The 20,673-nt window shown below is 44.2% G+C and overlaps 1 protein-coding gene across 1 annotated transcript in view; it reads left to right on the plus strand.

Moving 5' to 3' along the window:
* The first annotated feature begins 4,409 nt into the window (after nucleotides 1–4,409).
* The window catches only part of ABCC4 (ATP binding cassette subfamily C member 4), a 356,587-nt gene continuing 340,323 nt past the window's right edge, over nucleotides 4,410–20,673 (plus strand). Inside the window, exon 1 of the mRNA XM_040425312.1 lies at nucleotides 4,410–4,601. Coding sequence (XP_040281246.1) covers nucleotides 4,528–4,601 — 74 coding nt within the window. The 5' untranslated portion in view covers nucleotides 4,410–4,527. The remainder of the gene's footprint in view (nucleotides 4,602–20,673) is intronic.

Genomic DNA, 20,673 nt, shown 5'->3' on the forward strand with positions numbered 1-20,673 from the left:
ATCTTTGGCAACTGACCATTTAGTGCAGACAATAGCAACGCTGTTGATCACCTGAAAACACAGCCCGCTGGTGATACCAGACAGGTCATATGCACTCAGGGCCAACAACACCGCTAACCACCTGAAAGTACAGCCTGCTTAGGAGTTGCCAAACAGGTATTAGTCATAAATGTGGGACTAGTGGACTTGCTGTCCTCCTAAAAGTGTGGCCTGTCGTTGGTGCCAACAGGTAACAGTATAAAGTCTGGGCTGCTATTGCTCTCTAACAGTGGGCAACATGGCTGCTGATTAAAACCCTAAACTGCCCCCCGACATGTTTCGCCAGTAACTCTGGCTTCTTCAGGGGTCTCATGTTGTTTGGAGTGATTGATCAAATATATCATCTCCAACCGGTGACATCCACCATCTCTCACAGTGGGCTTTTGACTGTGTTTTTAATACCTTAGTAGGTTATTCTGTTTGTTTGTCTGTGTCCCATCACATGTGAATCACACTTACCAGTGACACTTTTTAATGATTAAATTAATAAAAGTGAAGTATTAGTTTGCACTTGGGCCAAGATAGGTTTCTATTGCCCTTATAGGCATTTGTAAATACAGTTATAGATAAGTTTATGCACACCCCCTGACCCTGCCAGGGTTAATTGCGACACTCCCCCACATATGTTGGTAATCTAGGGGTATTTAAACCCCCACTTGTTGCTGTGTATACATGCTTGACAAAGGCTTCACTGGCCGAAACGTTGCATTGGATTAAACTTCCTGATAGTTTTGTCCCTGATAATTCTGTCCCAACGCGTTTCGCCCTTTAAATCATAGGGCTCCTCAGGGGACATATATTTCATTAATATGGGAGAAATGTTGTCACTTCACATGATAACCATAGAGTTAATCAAAGCAAAGAAAATAAAAAAAGCGGAGACAGCAAGTTCTAGTTGTGACTGTTATTCTGTTGTTGGTGGTGGATATATATATATAATCTGCAGCACTCCTTGAAAGATGAAAAAATGTGCTAGTTATTCACACATGTGCCACTTGGCTTGAAAAAGGTTCTGAGAGAGAACCGAAACGTTGCTACATGACATGTGTGGATAAATAGCTAATTTTTTCATCTTACAAGGACTGCTGCAGAATTTTTTTGTTTGTTCATCATCCTGAATCGAGGGATTACCGGTGGCACCCATCTTTTCAACTTCCAAGGGAGTGCTGCCTGACTCTTTATGGATCTATATACACTGCTCAAAAAAATAAAGGGAACACTTAAACAACACAATGTAACTCCAAGTCAATCACACTTCTGTGAAATCAAACTGTCCACTTAGGAAGCAACACTGAGTGACAATCAATTTCACATGCTGTTGTGCAAATGGGATAGACAACAGGTGGAAATTATAGGCAATTAGCAAGACACCCCCAATAAAGGAGTGGTTCTGCAGGTGGTGACCACAGACCACTTCTCAGTTCCTATGCTTCCTGGCTGATGTTTTGGTCACTTTTGAATGCTGGCGGTACTTTCCCTCTAGTGGTAGCATGAGACGGAGTCTACAACCCACACAAGTGGCTCCGGTAGTGCAGCTTATCCAGGATGGCACATCAATGCGAGCTGTGGCAAGAAGGTTTGCTGTGTCTGTCAGCGTAGTGTCCAGAGCATGGAGGCGCTACCAGGAGACAGACCAGTACATCAGGAGACGTGGAGGAGGCCGTAGGAGGGCAACAACCCAGCAGCAGGACCGCTACCTCCGCCTTTGTGCAAGGAGGAACAGGAGGAGCACTGCCAGAGCCCTGCAAAATGACCTCCAGCAGGCCACAAATGTGCATGTGTCTGCTCAAACGGTCAGAAACAGACTCCATGAGGGTGATATGAGGGCCCGACGTCCACAGGTGGGGGTTGCGCTTACAGCCCAACACCGTGCACGACGTTTGGCATTTGCCAGAGAACACCAAGATTGGCAAATTCGCCACTGGTGCCCTGTGCTCTTCACAGATGAAGGCAGGTTCACACTGAGCACATGTGACAGACGTGACAGAGTCTGGAGACGCCGTGGAGAACGTTCTGCTGCCTGCAACATCCTCCAGCATGACCGGTTTGGCATTGGGTCAGTAATGGTGTGGGGTGGCATTTCTTTGGAGGGCCGCACAACCCTCCATGTGCTCGCCAGAGGTAGCCTGACTGCCATTAGGTACCGAGATGAGATCCTCAGACCCCTTGTGAGACCATATGCTGGTGCGGTTGGCCCTGGGTTCCTCCTAATGCAAGACAATGCTAGACCTCATGTGGCTGGAGTGTGTCAGCAATTCCTGCAAGACGAAGGCATTGATGCTATGGACTGGCCCGCCCGTTCCCCAGACCTGAATCCAATTGAGCACATCTGGGACATCATGTCTCGCTCTATCCACCAACGTCACGTTGCACACAGACTGTCCAGGAGTTGGCAGATGCTTTAGTCCAGGTCTGGGAGGAGATCCCTCAGGAGACCGTCCGCCACCTCATCAGGAGCATGCACAGGCATTGTAGGGAGGTCATACAGGCACGTGGAGGCCACACACACTACTGAGCCTCATTTTGACTTGTTTTAAAGGACATTACATCAAAGTTGGATCAGCCTGTAGTGTGTTTGTCCACTTTAATTTTGAGTGTGACTCCAAATCCAGACCTCCATGGGTTGAAAAATTTGATTTCCATTTTTTTATTTTTGTGTGATTTTGTTGTCAGCATATTCAACTATGTAAAGAACAAAGTATTTCAGAAGAATATTTAATTAACTCAGATCTAGGATGTGTTATTTTTGTGTTCCCTTTATTTTTTTGAGCAGTGTATATATATATATGGTGGATCTATATGATTTGTTTGTTATTTTGTGTTCTTTGGTAGTCCCTGAATTAGTCTACATTAGGAGATCTTTTATCCCATTACCAGGGGCATATAGGAGGTTCCTGATACAGGAATTAGTCTACATCTATGCAAAATTACCCTGGTTAGTCTCAATTATTTTTTTGAGTTTTTTGTTTTTCACAATTACTTTTTGTGGTATCTAGAGAGTTATTTCGATTTTATGTGATTCTAATTAAAGGCTATGTTTTAATGGTGGTATTCTGCAAATAATTGTAAAAAGTTTTGAAAAACCTTCAATAAAAACAAGGTATAAAAAAAAAGTGTCTGACAACGTAGCCCTGAATAAAACCTTGTGCACACTATGTCCCCAGATTACAAACTTCTCCAGTGAAAAAACTGGATCCTGAACGGAAACTGAACAGACTTCATTTAAGGGTCCATTCATACGACAGTATCTGTTTTTGTGGAACCACAAAACACAGATACCGGCTGTGTGCGAAATGAGTCTGTGTGCATTCCGTTTCCGTATGTCCACATGGCCGTCACACAAATAAGACCATGTCCTATTCTTCTCCATTTTGCGGACAAGCATTGTTACATTGATCTGCAAAAAAAACGGATGCAATATGGACGTCATCTGTATTTTTTGCGGAATGCAAAATACATAAAGGTCATGTGCATGAGCCCTTGTACACACGACCATATGTATTCTATGTAATCCAAATCAGTCGGCACTGTGTGTGATGAATCGGGGTGCTCGGTCGGATTCCCCAATGAACACAAAAAGATGAAAGACCGTCACTCCCAGGTTGCTGATAGTTAAGGTTTTATCGGTCACTTTTCAAACATCAGTGACGCGTTTCGGCACATATAGTGCCTTTATCAAACTGTGAATAAGTGCCACTGTATGTGCCGAAACGCGTCACTGATGTTTGAAAAGTGACCAATAAAACCTTAACTATCAGCAACCTGGGAGTGCCGGTCTTTCATCTTTTTTTTTCATATGTATTCTATGATCACGTCCGTGTTGCATCCGTTTTTTTGGGGGGAATCAATGGGTCCGTGGTCTGCATTTTGCGGCCAAGTATAGGACTTGTTCTGTCTGTTTGTGGAAAGGACATATGGATGCAAAAAGAACACGGATTATGTCCTGCTTTTGGCATGCAGATCACAGGTTCATTGAAGTCAATGGTTCTACAAAACACCGGATGCAACAGATGCAGACATCACATGCGGTCCTGTGCATGAGGCCCCAGTTCAGTGTGTGTGGAATCCTCAGGTAATGTGTATAGGATGCTGGCTGAGCACACACCACTAATGATGTCGGCACGGAATAAACGCTGGACTCTGTGTGAGAAATAAGTGGTGTAACTTCCCCATAGAGCTGTTTGTCTGCCCCCATTCACACACAGTTACTAAGTGACGAAGGTGCACTCCTGTACAGCGCGGCTGCCGCGCACTACAGCTGAGGAAACGCCGAACCCCGCCCACCTCGTGACGCGCTTCCCTCGGCGGACCACTGGCCGCTCACTGGCTGGGGCGCAATGACGGGGCGGGGTTATGGCAGGGGGCGGAGCCGTAAGCGGCCAGAAGTGAGAGGAGCAGCTCCAGGCTGCGCTGCACTTTGTCCTCCAGCTCGGGGGTCCCGATGAGGGCGAGGACACTGGCGGCTGTGGATACAAGAAGGAGCTGAGCATGGAGAAGACACCGAACGAGGGCAAAGCCAACCCGCTGCAGACTGCCAACTTCTGCTCCAAACTCTTCTTCTGGTAAGAAGCCGGTACAGCTCAGGAGAGGCAGGAGGAACACGTGGGGACTTAGCTGTCACTGGCACAGGAGGCGCCAGCAGTGCCATGTGGGCTGCACGGGATCCTCCGCTAGGGGGCACCAGTGCACATGTTACCTGTTTTGCCAGATTGGTTCCAGACCTGCCAAACCTAATACCCCCCACTGTCCTATAGTAATAGCAGATGGTGTATGGGAGGTGAGTGCTCCCTGGAAGAACACCCTGGGGGAAAAAAGTTTATATATATATATATATATATATATATATATATATATATATAATTTTTTAAATTGCTATCAAATGGCCTTACCTTATAGATTATTACCCATCAGCACACGCAAGCCAAATGGTGGGCTAACAATGCCATCCCCTCCCCCCATTAGTCTGTATGCTGCTTGGGTGATGTGTGACAAACAAGCGTTCACTCTACTGTGGGGGGAGATTTATCATGAGGAGAATATTTGAAGTCAGTTTTTGCTTTAGTCGGTGTTGGAGTACTTGTCAAATGTCTCATGTTACTTGATAAATTTGTCCTATCCTTAGATCTTGGGGTACTTTCACACTAGCGGTTTTCTTTTCGGCCTCAATACCGGAAAAGAACTTATCAGTTTTATCCTAATGCATTCTGAATGGAGAGCAATCCGTTCAGGATGCATCAGTTCAGCCTTTTCAAGTCAAGGTAACCGCTCCTCCTTTGCGGTGACTGACAGCGCTGATGCAGAGAGTTCGGCTGGCTTTGTCGAACAGCCGGCTGTCAGTCACAGGTAAAGGGGCAGGGAAGGGGGTGCAGTTACCTTGACTTAAAGTGTGACTGGAAAATAGCGTGAGCAGGGGGGAAAAAAATAACACAGCTGACGTTTTTGTGGTCTGCAAATTGCGGATCTGCAAAACATGGATACCGGAAATTTGAATTCCCCATTTTGCGGAGCAAAACGGCTGGCCCATAATAGAACAGTCCCTTGCTTGTCCGTAATGTGGACAAGAATAGGACATGTTCTGTAATTTTACGGATGCCACGGAATGGACATACGAATGCGGACAGCACACAGTGTTGTCTGCATCTTTTGCGGTCCCATTGAAATAAATGGGTCCGCACCCGACCCTAAAAATATGCGGATCCAATCCACAGTCGTGTGCATGAGCCTTAAATAACGGAGTCCAAATCTTCTTGGCCAATTGAGAGTTTTGCCTGAAGGATCTGCAATGAGCTGGACCGTGGTACGTTTAGGCGGACGCCAAAATTATGCAGTGGGTCCAAATATGGATATAGAAGTCTATTGTTTTTGTTCGTGACGCCAATTGCAGCATGTGCAGGGTACTAATACAGGGCCCTTTAAGATGTTGTAGCTCACGTACCAGGCTAGGAATGCCAGAATGGTGTAATGTCTGTTTTATAATGGCAGTATTGTCAACGGTGTCTCCTACCTGGGTACGGCTGGACTCCTGGATCCTGGCTCACTTGCAATAAATGAGTGTGTTGCTAGTAGGAGTAATTGAGGGTTTTGGTAGCAATAATTGAGATCCAGACTTGGGATATAATTTAACTTGTCTTTACTGGAGGCAGCATTAATCCATATGAGATACAGCAATAGTCTTGGGTCCCAGCAGGTATTGGCAATATGTGGCAGGGATTACTATCTCTTCTGCTTCTATCATATGCCTGGAGAATATGGCAGGAATCTATATCTTCTGCTGTGTATGGGACTGACTAGCTGAGGAGGAATTTGGCTTCTCCTGGTCTCTGGATGGTACTCAGTTATGCTCACAGGGAATGGTTCTTCCTGGAGATCTGGAGGTGGCTGCTTGCTTTTCACCAGTTGAGGCTGAAGGGCTCAGACTGGGAATGAAGATCTTTGGTCTCAGCCGAGACAAGATCCTGGGTTGGGATCCCTATTTCTGGGAGCTCCTACCAGCACAGCCTTCCCCTTGCAGGGACTGGGAGAGCTGGAACACCCCGGCTCTAACTGTTTTTTTCCCCTCCCTTGCTGCAGGGTGTGGGAAACTCCACTTCCCTTAAGCAGGGGGGCAGAACAGAACTGGAATGTTCCATTCTGAATGGCCATAACATTAAAACTATTCCTACCAACGATGCCGCCACCTGCTGGTAGACCTGAAACATTTCAAAGGAAATATCACATTTAAAATGGTTTCATATGCACAGTTGTGAACGACATGAGGGAAATCACATCAAATGACCGTGTTGATGCCCTAAGCAGATGGTAGCGGGGTAAAAGCGTTAGTAACCCCACTCTGGGATGTTACAGATCCACCATGCCAGCCATAATTGCTCTGATAAGTTGAGGGGGCTCTACCTACATAGAGGCAAAATCTTTTAGTATTTATTTTTTATCATTATTTGTAAGTAAAAAAAAAAAAAAAAAAACACAGAAGAGAATCAAATCTTTCCATGATGGTTTTCTCTGTAGGGTCTACTCCTAGTTGTGACTTTTGACAAGTTTAGGGGGTTGTCCCGCCTTCCATTTTGAGCACTGTCTCTGATCTCTAGCCCTGAAATTACTGCTCAGTCAGGAGCAGTGATTAGTTGTTCGGTTGATGGAACAGGATGCGCTTTGATGATGCTCTCCCCCCACTGCTTCCTTGTGCATGCGCGCTCCCGTGGCTGTGCTCCTGTTTTCCACAGATGCTCCAAGTAAGCATGGCTGTATTAGAACAGCTCTTGGGCTACTGTGCATGCCCCAGGGCTGTTCAGAGCTGAACAGGGCCCGGAACGGGAGAGACTGTGGGTGCGTGAATATGTACGCATCCATGTGCTTAGCCAGCACAGCTAAAGGAAAGAATACAGAGACTGTGCAAGCGTAGCCACCACTACAGTATGGCATTGGTGGCTGTAACCAGTAACAACCGCTAACGGCTGAGGAAAAAGTTCTGAGAATAGCCAAGTAAGTGTGCATGCTGGGAGTAGTAGTTTCACCACACTTGGAGTGCCGAAGGTTGCTTATCCGTGGCCTACCACTTTGTAGTGTGGAACCTCAGGGACCCTGTATGATGCCCTACAGGCTCAGGAGGCCTTATTCTTATTATAAAACAGGGTGGACTTGATTTAAATCAAACTGATTTAAATCACTAGTCAGTAAGGCTTGATTTAAATCATAGTTTTCTACATAAAGACTAATTCTTGCTGGTATAACTTATAATATGTAAGTAGATGAAGATTTTTAGAATAACAACTTTTCATATTAGTTTGATTAGGTTGATTCTGCATTCATAAGTTTGTAGAAGATAGGATTAAGGTATTTTTCTCAACTCTGTTCATGTTATAACATTTTTGCTGTGAAGAAGAGGCATGTGATCTCTGCTGAGTCAAATTCAGTTTTGAGAACTGCAAAAGTAAACCAAGCATCTGTGATAATATCTTGTAGGCAGAGAAACTGCCCAATAATCTTACAAAACCTCGGGAAGAGCATGACATTGTGAACAGTGATGGCCAGTTTGCATTGTTCGCCCGCGATCACATGCGGGCTGCCATCATTTTTCATAAGTCCGGTGATGCACAGGTAAGCAAGCCCTTACCTGTGCGCGAGCCGGTCTGAAATCAAATGCGGTCACCGGGAGAAGGCAGTTCCGAGAACAGCCCGATGAAGGCCCCCGGCAGCTGTTTTCGGAACTGCCTGCTCCCGGTGACCGCATTTGATTTCAGACCAGCTCGCGCACAGGCACAGGTAAGGGCTTGCTTACCTGTGCATCACCGGACTTGTGAAAAAAGATGGCAGACCGCATGTGTTCACGGGCGAACAATGCGAACTGGCCATCACTGATTGTGAATGGATTAATGGAATTTATTTACCAAAAAAATTAAAACATATACAGTTGCAAGAAAAAGTATGTGAACCCTTTGGAATGATATGGATTTCTGCACAAATTGGTCATAAAATGTGATCTGATCTTCATCTAAGTCACAACAATAGACAATCACAGTCTGCTTAAACTAATAACACACAAAGAATTAAATGTTACCATGTTTTTATTGAACACACCATGTAAACATTCACAGTGCAGGTGGAAAAAGTATGTGAACCCCTAGACTAATGACATCTCCAAGAGCTAATTGGAGTGAGGTGTCAGCCAACTGGAGTCCAATCAATGAGATGAGATTGGAGGTGTTGGTTACAGCTGCCCTGCCCTATAAAAAAACACACACCAGTTCTGGGTTTACTTTTCACAAGAAGCATTGCCTGATGTGAATGATGCCTCGCACAAAAGAGCTCTCAGAAGACCTACGATTAAGAATTGTTGACTTGCATAAGGGTCCATTCACACGTCCGTTGTTTCTTTCCTGATCTGTTCCGTTTTTTGCGGAACAGATCTGGACCCATTCATGTTCAATGGGTCCTGAAAAAAAATCTGACATTGAGCTGTCAGGAAAGAAACAACGGACGTGTGAATGGACCCTTAAGCTGGAAAGGGTTATAAAAGTATCTCCAAAAGCCTTGCTGTTCATCAGTCCACGGTAAGCCAAATTGTCTATAAATGGAGAAAGTTCAGCACTGCTGCTACTCCCTAGGAGTGGCCTTCCTGTAAAGATGACTGCAAGAGCACAGCGCAGACTGCGCAATGAGCTGAAGAAGAATCCTAGAGTGTCAGCTAAAGACTTACAAAAGTCTCTGGCATATGCTAACATCCCTGTTAGCGAATGTACGCTATGTAAAACACTAAACAAGAATGGATTTCATGGGAGGATACCACAGAGGAAGCCACTGCTGTCCAAAAAAAACATTGCTGCACGTTTACAGTTTGCACAAGAGCACCTGGATGTTCCACAGCAGTACTGGCAAAATATTATGTGGACAGATGAAACCAAAGTTGAGTTGCTTGGAAGAAACACACAACACTATGTGTGGAGAAAACGAGGCACAGCACACCAACATCAAAACCTCATCCCAACTGTGAAGTATGGTGGTGGGGGGACCATGGTTTGGGGCTGCTTTGCTGTGTCAGGGCCTGGACGGATTGCTATCATCGAAGGAAAAATGAATTCCAAAGTTTATCAAGACATTTTGCAGGAGAACTTAAGGCCATCTGTCCACCAGCTGAAGCTCAACAGAAGATGGGTGTTGCAACAGGACAACGACCCAAAGCATAGAAGTAAATCAACAACAGAATGGCTTAAACAGAAGAACATACGCCTTCTGGAGTGGCCCAGTCAGAGTCCTGACCTCAACCTGATTGAGATGCTGTGGCATGACCTCAAGAAAGCGATTCACACCAGACATCCCAAAAATATTGCTGAACTGAAACTGTTCTGTAAAGAGGAATGGTCAAGGATTACTCCTGACTGTTGTGCACGTCTGATATGCAACTACAGTAAACGTTTGGTTGAAGTTATTGCTGCCAAAGGAGGTTCAACCAGTTATTAAATCCAAGGGTTCACATACTTTTTCCACCTGCACTGTGAATGTTTACATGGTGTGTTCAATAAAAACATGGTAACATTTAATTCTTTGTGTTATTAGTTTAAGCAGACTGATTGTCTATTGTTGTGACTTAGATGAAGATCAGATCACATTTTATGACCAATTTGTGCAGAAATCCATATCATTCCAAAGGGTTCACATACTTTTTCTTGTAACTGTATACAGCCTTATTCTACATGATTAAAAAATGAATCTTTATTTCATGATGGAATAACCTTTGGATGGTAATATATTTTCCTCAAAAAGCATTTTATATAAAAATAAAATTGATTTAACCTCTTTAGGACACAGGGCGTACAGGTACGCCCTTGTGTCCTGGTACTTAAGGGGGGTCGCGCATTTGCGGATTTTACCTATTGCGGTGGCGGTGCCATCGTGTCACGGTCGGCGTGACTATCACATACGTGACACAGAGGGAGGGAACAAGGAAGGCCCTGCCCAAGTGAGAGGGAAGGTGGTGACCCCTGACTCACCTAGCGGCTGGCACCTGGCTGCCCTGACGTCCCTAGACGGGTTCCTCACCCGTACGCCGATCACGTGCCTAAAGCCCTGGCTTTCCCTAAGCTGAGCCCTAGATGGTGAACAGGGCGGTGGGAACACTAGCCCGCACCACTAGCTCTAAAGGAAAACACCAAGGGAAGGACAGACAATACAAACTCAACATATAATCCCAGGTGGGCGACAACAGGAGACAACAAGAAGCCCAACAGGGATCCGGAGGGTAGCACTCTGGATCGACAACCAGGATTCACAACTCCAGTGGGTCAGTATAGATGTCCAGGCAGGAAGCTCTATAACTGGCAACTAGAGAAGTGTGAGGGGAGAATATAAGGAGGTTGGGAGTGGCAGACAAGAAACGGCTGAGGAGGAGAAGCTACGGATCCCTGATTGAGACAAAAAGGATAGCAAGGCAAACACAGAAAACAATCACTAAGAAACAACGTGATCTTTAGATATAGAGCGCGCAGCCACCCGCTGCGACCCACTGACCCCGGGTATAACGGAGTCAGACGTGGCTCTTGATACCCTCGTGACACATCGGGTTCCCATGCGGCTGTAGGGGGGACCCGATGGCATGGAAGGCAGCTGCGCTGCTTTCCGGTGACGAGCCTGTGAGATCCAGCCCCCTGGATCTCACAGGCCGGAAGCTGTATGAGTAATACACACAGTATTACTCATACAGCCAATGCATTCCAATACAGAAGTATTGGAATGCATTGTAAAGGATTAGACCCCCAAAAGTTCAAGTCCCAAAGTGGGACAAAAAATAAAGTGAAAAAAAAAGTGGAAAAAATAAAGTCCCCCCCCCCCCAAAAAAAATAAATTCAAAGTTTCAAGTAAAAAAAAACAAAAACGTCATTTTCCCCATATAAAGGTAAAAAAAAAATTGGTAAAAGATAGGGGAAAAAAAAAAAGTATACATATTAGGTATCACCGCGTCCGTATCGACTGGCTCTATAAACATATCACATGTGCTAAATAAACAATTTTTTTGTCACCTTACATCACAAAAAGTACAACAGCAAGCGATCAAAAAGGCGTTTGCCCACCAAAATAGTACCAATCAAACCGTCACCTCATCCTGCAAAAAAATGAGACCCTACCTAAAGATAATCGCCTTAAAGCTGAAAAAACTATGGCTCAGAATATGGAGACACTAAAACATGATTTTTTATATTTTTTTTGTTTTAAAAAAAGCTGTTATTGTGTAAAACTTACATAAATAAAAAGTATACATATTAGGTATCACCGCGTCCGTATCGACCAGCTCTAAATTATCACATGACCTAACCCCTCAGATGAACACCGTAAAAAATGTAAAATAAAAACTGTGCTAAATAAACCATTTTTTGTCACCTTACATCACAAAAAGTGTAATAGCAAGCGATCAAAAAGTCACACGCACCCCAAAATAGTGGCAATAAAACCGTCATCTCATCACGCAAAAATCATACCCTACCCAAGGTAAATGCCCAAAAACTGAAAAAATTATGTCTCAGACTATGGAAACACTAAAACATGATTTTGTTTGCTTCAAAAATGAAATCATTGTGTAAAACTTACCTAAATATGTATACTTTTTTATTTTATTTATGTATCGCCGCGTCCGTGACAACCTGGTCTATAAAAATACCACATGATCTAACCTGTCAGATGAATTTTGTAAATAACAAAAAATAAAAACTGTGCCAAAACAGCTATTTCTTGTTACATTGCCTCACAAAAAGTGAAATATAGAGCAACCAAAAATCATATGTACCCTAAACTAGTACCAACAAAACTTCCACCCTATCCCGTAGTTTCTAAAATGGGGTCACTTTTTTGGAGTTTCTACTCTAGGGTTGCATCAGGGGGGCTTCAAATGGGACATGGTGTAAAAAAAAACAGTCCAGCAAAATCTGCCTTCCAAAAACCGTATGGCATTCCTTTCCTTCAGCGCCCTGCCGTGTGCCCGTTCAGCGGTTTACGACCACATATGGGGTGTTTCTGTAAACTACAGAATCTGGGCCATAAATATTTAGTTTGGTTTGGCTGTTAACCCTTGCTTTGTAACAGGAAAAAAATTATTAAAATGGAAAATCTGGCAAAAAAGTGAAATTTTGAAATTGTATCTCTATTTTCCATTAATTCTTGTGGAACACCTAAAGGATTAACAAAGTTTGTAAAATCAGTTTTGAATACCTTGAGGGGTGTAGTTTATATAATGGAGTCATTTTTGGGTGGTTTCTATTATGTAAGCCTCGAAAAAGTGACTTCAGACCTGAACTGGTCCCTGAAAATTTCTGAAAAATTTCAAGATTTGCTTCTAAACTTCTAAGCCTTGTAACATCCCCAAAAAAATAAAATATCATTACCAAAATGATCCAAACATGTAGTAGACATATGGGGAATGTAAAGTAATAACTATTTTTGTAGGTATTACTATGTATTATAGAAGTAGAGAAATTGAAACTTGGAAATTTGCAATTTGTTTTACAAATTTTTGGTAAATTTGTTTTTTTTTCTTTTTCTTATAAATAATATAAAAAAAAAATTCTACTTCATTTTACCCGTGTCATGAAGTACAAAATGTGACGAAAAAAGAATCTCAGAATGGCCTGGATAAGTCAAAGCGTTTTAAAGTTATCACCACTTAAAGTGACACTGGTCAGATTTGCAAAAAATGGCCTGGTCCTTAAGGTGAAATAAGGCTGTGTCCTTAAGGAGTTAAATAAAAAAATCTGATTTTAAATAATAAAAAAAAAACTTTTTTATTTTTAAATAATAGATTTTTATCCACCCTGTTATATAATATGTAGCATCGTTCTATGTGGCTTCGTTATTTATTTGTGGTTCGGTATGAATTGATGATGGTGCCTGTTGCACTCCAGTTTTCTAGGGCCGCTAGTCTGGCCCTGCAAAGGTATTTGAGTACATTCTGTATCGTCGTAATGGGAACACGTGTGTTGACATGTTTGCAACTAGCTTGACTTGTAAAATTACGGCTTCAGCACCAGCTATTGTTTTCCATCTGCCAATTATATGAAGCCCGAGGATGAATGGGAGTTGTAGTTTCACAACAGCTGGAGTGCCGAAGGTTGCCGATCCCTGCCTTAGGGTATCGTTCATGTGTGTCACTTGACTCGGTTACAATTAATTTTTATTTTTTATAATTGTAAAACTGTATTTACATGAGCCAATAATCGTCCAGTCATTCCTGAAGCACTCATTCATTGGGTGATCCGGTCGTTTGTGCTGGCACCACCAATCATCGCTTCTGGGCAGCAGATCGTGTGGTATAAACAGTGATCTGCTGCTCAGAGACCATGAATCTGTATGAGGACAAGGGATAGCTATAGTGATCCCTCCTCATACTGTGGAGGTGATCTCTGTATGTAAATGCACAGTCTCCTTCATTGAACGAGCAGCTCACTGTTAGGAAGGAACTATATTATAGATCAGTCGGCACTGCGGCTATGGCGTGGCGGTGCACGTGTCCTAGGATTGGCGTCCCATGTAATAGTAGTAGTAAAGCACTCACTCTTAATCTTGCAAATATTTATTTATTGCCACATATCTGTAACTGTGACGCATTTCGGCACAAGCTGTGGCGATTTTATAATTATCCTCCAAACAACAAGGTGCTGACGTCATGTAATCATGATGAGAGAAACAATCAAAATTAAAGCAAAGGAAAAAGTCAAATTAAATATCTCAATGTCCAGAATGGTGTCTTTGTTTATGGTACAGATCAAATTGCTTAAATTCCGCTATTGAAAATAATGGTACAGGTTAGAATTATAACTCACATTAATAATAATAATAATAATAATAATAAAATAATTTTTGAACATTACAAAAAACTATTTATCTCATAGTTGAGATTAAGACCCATCGGTTCCAAAGTTTGGAGTCGATGGATCCAAAAAGCTTCACGCTTCCTTCATCAGTAGTTTGTTCCGGTCGCGTCCATGGCGTGGTTGTGACACACTTTTAAATAATCTGAAATCGCAATTGTGTGTTTATATTGATGAATGCGAATATAAACACACAATTGCACAATTGCGATTTCAGGTTATTGAAAGTGTGTCACAACCAAGACGTGGAGGCGACAGGAACAAACTACTGATGAAGAGTGAAGCTTTTTGGATGCATCGACTCCAAACTTTTTAACTGATGGGTCTTAATCACGACTATGATAGATAGATATATATATATATATATATATATATATATATATATATATATATATATATATATATATATATATATATATATATATATATATATATATATATATAAATATCACATGACCTAACCCCTCAGGTGAACACCGTAAAAAACAAAAAACAAACAAAAACTGTTCCTAAAAAGACTTTTTTTTTTTTTTGTCACCTACCATCACCCAAAAAGTCATATTTGGTATTGTCGCGTCCGTAACAACCTGCTCTATAAAAATAGCACATGATCTAACCTGTCAAATGAATGTTGTAAATAACAAAAAATAAACAGTGCCATTTTTTTATTTTATTTTTTCCATAAGCCTCCCCAACGGCACTAAGCAGGAGGTTACCCCGCCTGCCAGGGACAGGAAACAATGTGGAGAACAAACCATTAAAAGCCTCCTTCCATTTACCTTCTCCAGTTGTTTCCTGTCCCTCGGGATGAAGTGGAGAACGGAGCGGGGGGTTCTCTCCTGCTCAAAACAGATTCGCGCAGCCTTTTTTTCCCCCTACATCTGCCTGGCCCTTGGGTCAGGAGGGCTGCAGCAGGACGCCAGGATCCGGGGTGAGAAACGGGCTCTTCCGGCATCTAGTTGTAAGTCCGGGCGATCCAGCTTCCTGTTCTGGAGCTGCGGCGGAGGATGCTGGCATTGCGAGACTCTGGGGCTGGACTCTCGCGAGATACGGTCACGTGGGTGCGCGCGCAGCGTGGAAGCGTGTGTGTGCGGTACCACGTGACCCGGAAGTAGGATTAAGAATGCCGGCTGGACATGTGCATGGCGTCCTAATCGGCTTGGAGCGTCTGTGTGCTGCAGTCATTTTCTTGCCTGCCTAGATGTCTGCAGAGCATCCGAAGGCCCTTACCCCGGTAAGCCTCCTCCTTTTTAGGAGTATTTTCAAATACATTGTCCCTTTTTTCCCTTCCCATCCCCCCCCATGACAGCACCACAGCGAGAGGGGATCCGCCCCCCAGGGACAGGAGACCTGCAGAAATAAAAGGGAGGAGCCCCTCTCCCACCTCCAGTGGTTTCCTGTCCCTGGAGCTGGGAACCTGCAGTTTCCTTTTTAGGTGCCACTAGTCTGCAAGCCCCAGAGGTTCTGGAGGGCTAGTTGGCAAACTGACCTGCTGGGGCTATCACCCATAGTCTTGGGTTTGGCAGGACCCTAGGTGCCGGTGGAGGTCCGGGGCAGGTATGTGTGCCCCTCTGGTTGGAGGCAGGCCGCGTAGAATAGAGTATGGGAAGCAGCCTCGGTTGAGATGATGCGTTCCCATGCGTACGTCCGGACGAACCTCTTCCCTGTGTGCAGTGGCAGACAGCGAGGGACGCCTTCAGGAGCTTCTGGTAAGCTGGTACAGAGCTAATGACGCACTTCCGGGGGTAGGCACTACCCGGAGGCGCTTCAAGATGAAGTGTGCGTTCCAGATGACGCACTTCCGGTGGCGTGCGTTCCACTACCAATTTTTTCAGACCGAGGTAGATGTGGGTGAAGTGTGTTCAGTCCTGAATTGCTGGAGCAGTGACACAAGTGGAAGTCCTATCGACTGATCCCTGTATGCTGTCTGCTCTCCTGCCAGGTATTTCATGCAGGAAGTTTGAGTTGTCGGGTTCTCCTGGTTTTTGTTTGGCTGCGTGTACTCCTGCATCCTTTCATTATATAAATTTTTAGCAGCTGCATCTGTAGATTCTATCAGACTGTCAGCCCAGGCCTCCTCTGTTTCTAATTAAGCACGCAGAGCCCTGTGGCTAAAGAATTGGAGAGGAGGTGACCTTGCCTCAAAGCAACGTTTATGTGGCATTCCCTGTCAGGGTGAATTCCTATTTGGGCCCGATTTGGATTCCTTACTTGAGAAGGCTGCAGACCGGAAGAGAAAATTCCCAGATGTATCCTCAGGATTCCCTGTAAATTCCTTTTTCAAGGCCCAGGCGTTCCTTTCGAGCCTCTGGATTTAGAAGAAGAAACCGTGGTAATGAGAGAAACCAGAACGCTAGATCCAGAGGATTTGGAGGCAGGGGTTTCCTTTTTGGAAATGGCTCATTCCAACCTAAAAAACCATCCCAACAGCAACCATGACGCCAGAAGCAGGGTGGGAGGAAGAATAAAATACTTATTTTCTGCTTGGAAAGACTGGAGTTTGGGTTCAAAAGATTATAAAAGAAGGTCTGAAGCTAGAATTCCGTTCTACCCCACTTCACAGTTTGAGTCACAGATCCTCAGATCTCAGCTTTAGGCCAATCAGCAATGACAGGGCTCCAGACTAAAAAAAATATCAAGGAGCCATTGGCTCCTAACCTGAAAAATTTAGGAGCCAAATTTAAAATACATATAATTACGATATAATAAAAAAACCACACGTTTTAGGCTACTTTCACACTAGCGGCAGGACGGATCCGACAGGCTGTTCACCCTGTCTGATCCATAATGCCGCTATTTCGACGTGCCGCCGGACCGCCGCTCCGTCCCCATTGATTATAATGGGGACTGGGGCAGAGCTCCGCCACAGCACGACAGTTCGCGGTGAGAGGCCGCCGGACTAAAGTCGGACATGCAGTACTTTTAGTCCGGCGGCCTTTTGCCGTGCTGCGCGGAGCTCCGCCCCATCCCTATTCTAGTCAATGGGGACGGAGCGGCTGTCCGGCAGCACGGCGAAATAGTGGCAGGACGGATCCAACAGGGTGAACAGCCTGTCTGATCCGTCCTGCTGCTAGTGTGAAAGTAGCCTTACCTAGGGTTGTCCCGATACCAAAATTTTGACTATTTCGATACTATAAAAAAAAGTATTACGATACTCGATACCACATGAAAAAAAAAAAAAAAAACGCCAAGAAAAAGCAGCGTGCATTCCACATTTTATGGAACGTCTGGACCATAATAGAACAGTCCTAACCTAATTTTTGTCGGGACAAGGTGACAAAAAAATTGCAAATTGCAATTTTTTTTGCATAGGAGATATTTTAAAATATTTTAATAGTTCGCACTTCTTCGGGCGTGGCGATATGTAATATTTTTTTGGTTTATATATTTTATATGTAAAATTGGGCAAGGGGGTGATTTAAACGTATTAATTTTTTTACTTTTTATTTAATACCTATTTACCCCCTTAGGGGCTAGAACCTGGGATCTTTCATCCCTTGTCCTATTCATCCTGATAGATCTCTATCAGAGTGAATAGGACTTCACACTCTCCCTGCTGCTCTGTGCTTTGTGCACACAGCAGCAGGGAGCAGACTATGGCAGCCAGGGCTTCAGTGGCGTCCTGGCTGCCATGGTAACTGATCGGAGCCCCAGGCTTACACTGCTGGGGCGCCGATCGGAACTGCCACTGCCACCAATGATAATACTTGGGGGGGGGGGGGGTGCGGCATCTGAGGGGTTAATAGCGGCGGATCGCAGCGCGCAGTCATAGAGGCTGGGTGCCGGGTATGGGATATGGCCGGCACCCACAGTGCAGCCTGCGTTTGTATTCAATCATAAACTATATTCATTGGTGGCGCAGTGGCCACAGCCCCTCCCCTCCTCATCGATTCTATCAGCCCATTGGCAGCAGCGGTACAGGGGGGAGGGACTGCCTCCTTCTCCCCTGTGCTGTTGAGAAGAACATGGCACGTGCTGACAGCAGCGCGTGCCATGTTAGTTATTTGTGTGTGAGAAGCAGAGCAGCGGCGGGTCTAGGCGCAAATGGCGACAAGACTACAAAGTCTTGTCACCATTTAGCAATTTGAAGTCGCATTGGCGACCATTTTGGTCACCATCTGGAGCCCTGAATGATAGAAGAGGTATTGAGTTTAGTAGAAAAACAGGTCTTAATTCCAGTGCCAGTGGGGGAAGAGGATACTATTCTCTTCTCTTTTTAGTAAAAAAAACCAGATGGAACATTTCGCACATTTATAAACCTCAAACATTTAAACAAACCTCTTGTTCAGAGAAAATTCAAGATAGAAACAATAAAATCCGCAGTCCAACTTCTCTTTCCAGATTGTCACATGGCAGTACTTGATTTGAAAGACTCGTATTACCATGTCCTCATTCACCAGTCTCGCCAGCAGTTCCTCAGAGTGGCTATAAAAATCAGAGGCCAGATTCATAATTTCCAGTATCAGGCGCTTCCATTTGGTCTTTCCATGGCACCAAGAATTTTTACAAAGATTATCTCAAAAGTGGCATCCTTCATAAGGAAAGAAGACATACTGTTTCTACCATACCTAGACTATTTCCTCATCATTGCAGACTCTCTTCGGAATTGTGTAATTGCAGTTCAGAAAGATTTGGGCATCCTGAAACAGTTAGGGTGGATTATAAATCTGGAAAAGTCCCGGCTGCAACCAAGAACGCATCAGTTATTCCTAGGTCTCCTCCTGGATTCCAGATCCCAGAGGGTGTTTCTTACAGGAGAAAAAAATTCAAGAATACAGAGGAAGATTCAGATGTTAAGATCTTCAGAGATCCAGATCCCTCATGAGGGAAAGTTCCCTTCTGTTTCAGTTTGTGGAAGGGAAGATTGGACATATCTTGGCTCTCCACATAACAGGGAAGAACAATGTTCAGGCAGATTTCCTGAGTCACTACCAGCTAAGACAGGGGGAATGGTCTCTGAATCAGGTTATCTTTGGAAAAGTAGTCAATGCATGGGGTCTTCCGTCCATCAACCTGTTTGCCACCCGAGCAAACAGGAAAGTGAAATGCTTCTGCTCGCTCAACCCAAGGGAATCCCCTTTTGGAGTGGATTCTCTTCTCCTGAAAGGGGACTTCCCCTTAGGCTATGCATTTCCTCCCCTTCAGTTAATTCTGTCAGTGCTAAAGAAGATCAGGGACGATCAGGCGAGAATTGTACTCATAGCCCCATTCTGGCCAAAGAGAGCTTGGTTCTCTCTCCTAAAATCTATGTCTATTTCCGACCCGTGGATCCTTCCGGAGATCCTGGACCTTCTCAATCAGGGTCTTGTTTGCCATCTACACGTCAGAGGTTTAAATCTGATGGCCTGGAATTTCAAAGGACGCTATTGTTCAACCAGGGGTTTTCCGAGGCGGTAGTATCCACCTTGCTAAAAAGCAAAAAAGTTACTGTGTCCTGTTACGCTAGAGTCTGGAAGAAATACCTTGAATTTCTAGGAATCACATCAGGCTCTGTCCCTTCAGAAACATCTATTCTCCAGATTCTGGAGTTTCTACAGAAACGGTTATCTGGAGGTTTAGCTAAAAGTACATTAAAGGGCCAGGTTTCTGCACTTTCTGCCCTTTTTCCATAGGAATTTTGCTTCCAACCCTTGGGTAATAAGATTTTTTTAAAGCAATAGACAGAATATTGCCATTAAAATCTCCTAGTGTTGCTCCATGGGTTTTGCATTTAGTGTTAAATTCCTTAACCCGTGAACCCTTTGAGCCATTATTCTCCTGTTCAGTAAAACACCTCTCGTTCAAGCTGGTTCTGTTGATAGCCCTTACTTAGGCCAGAAGAGTAAGCGAGATACAGGCCCTGTCAATTAACCCTCTTTTTATGTCCATCACTGAGGATAGAGGGGTTCTGAGACCAGATCCGGCCTTTTTGGCAAAAGTCCCATCCAGAGTTAATAGACTTAAGGAAATTGTGCTGCCTACCTTTTTTGCTGACTCAAAGACTCAGGAGGAGAGTAGATTACACTGCCTAGATGTCAAGAGATCCCTATTACAGTATCTGACTTAACAGGGGAGTGGAGGAATTCCACTTCTCTCTTTGTCCTCTTTTTCAGGAAAAAGCAGAGGGAAGGCAGCCTCTAGGAGTTCTTTGGTTAGATGGATAAGGTCTGTTATATCTCCTCCTCTTGTCTGGTAATCCTCCTCCTGTCACTCTTAAAGCACATTCTACCAGATCTGTCTCTACCTCCTGGGCAGAAAGATCTAATGTTTCAATTGAGCAGATTTGCAAAGCTGCCACGTGGTCCTC

Source organism: Bufo bufo, chromosome 3 (genome assembly GCF_905171765.1).
Source record: "Bufo bufo chromosome 3, aBufBuf1.1, whole genome shotgun sequence".
Taxonomy (NCBI): Eukaryota; Metazoa; Chordata; class Amphibia; order Anura; family Bufonidae; genus Bufo; species Bufo bufo.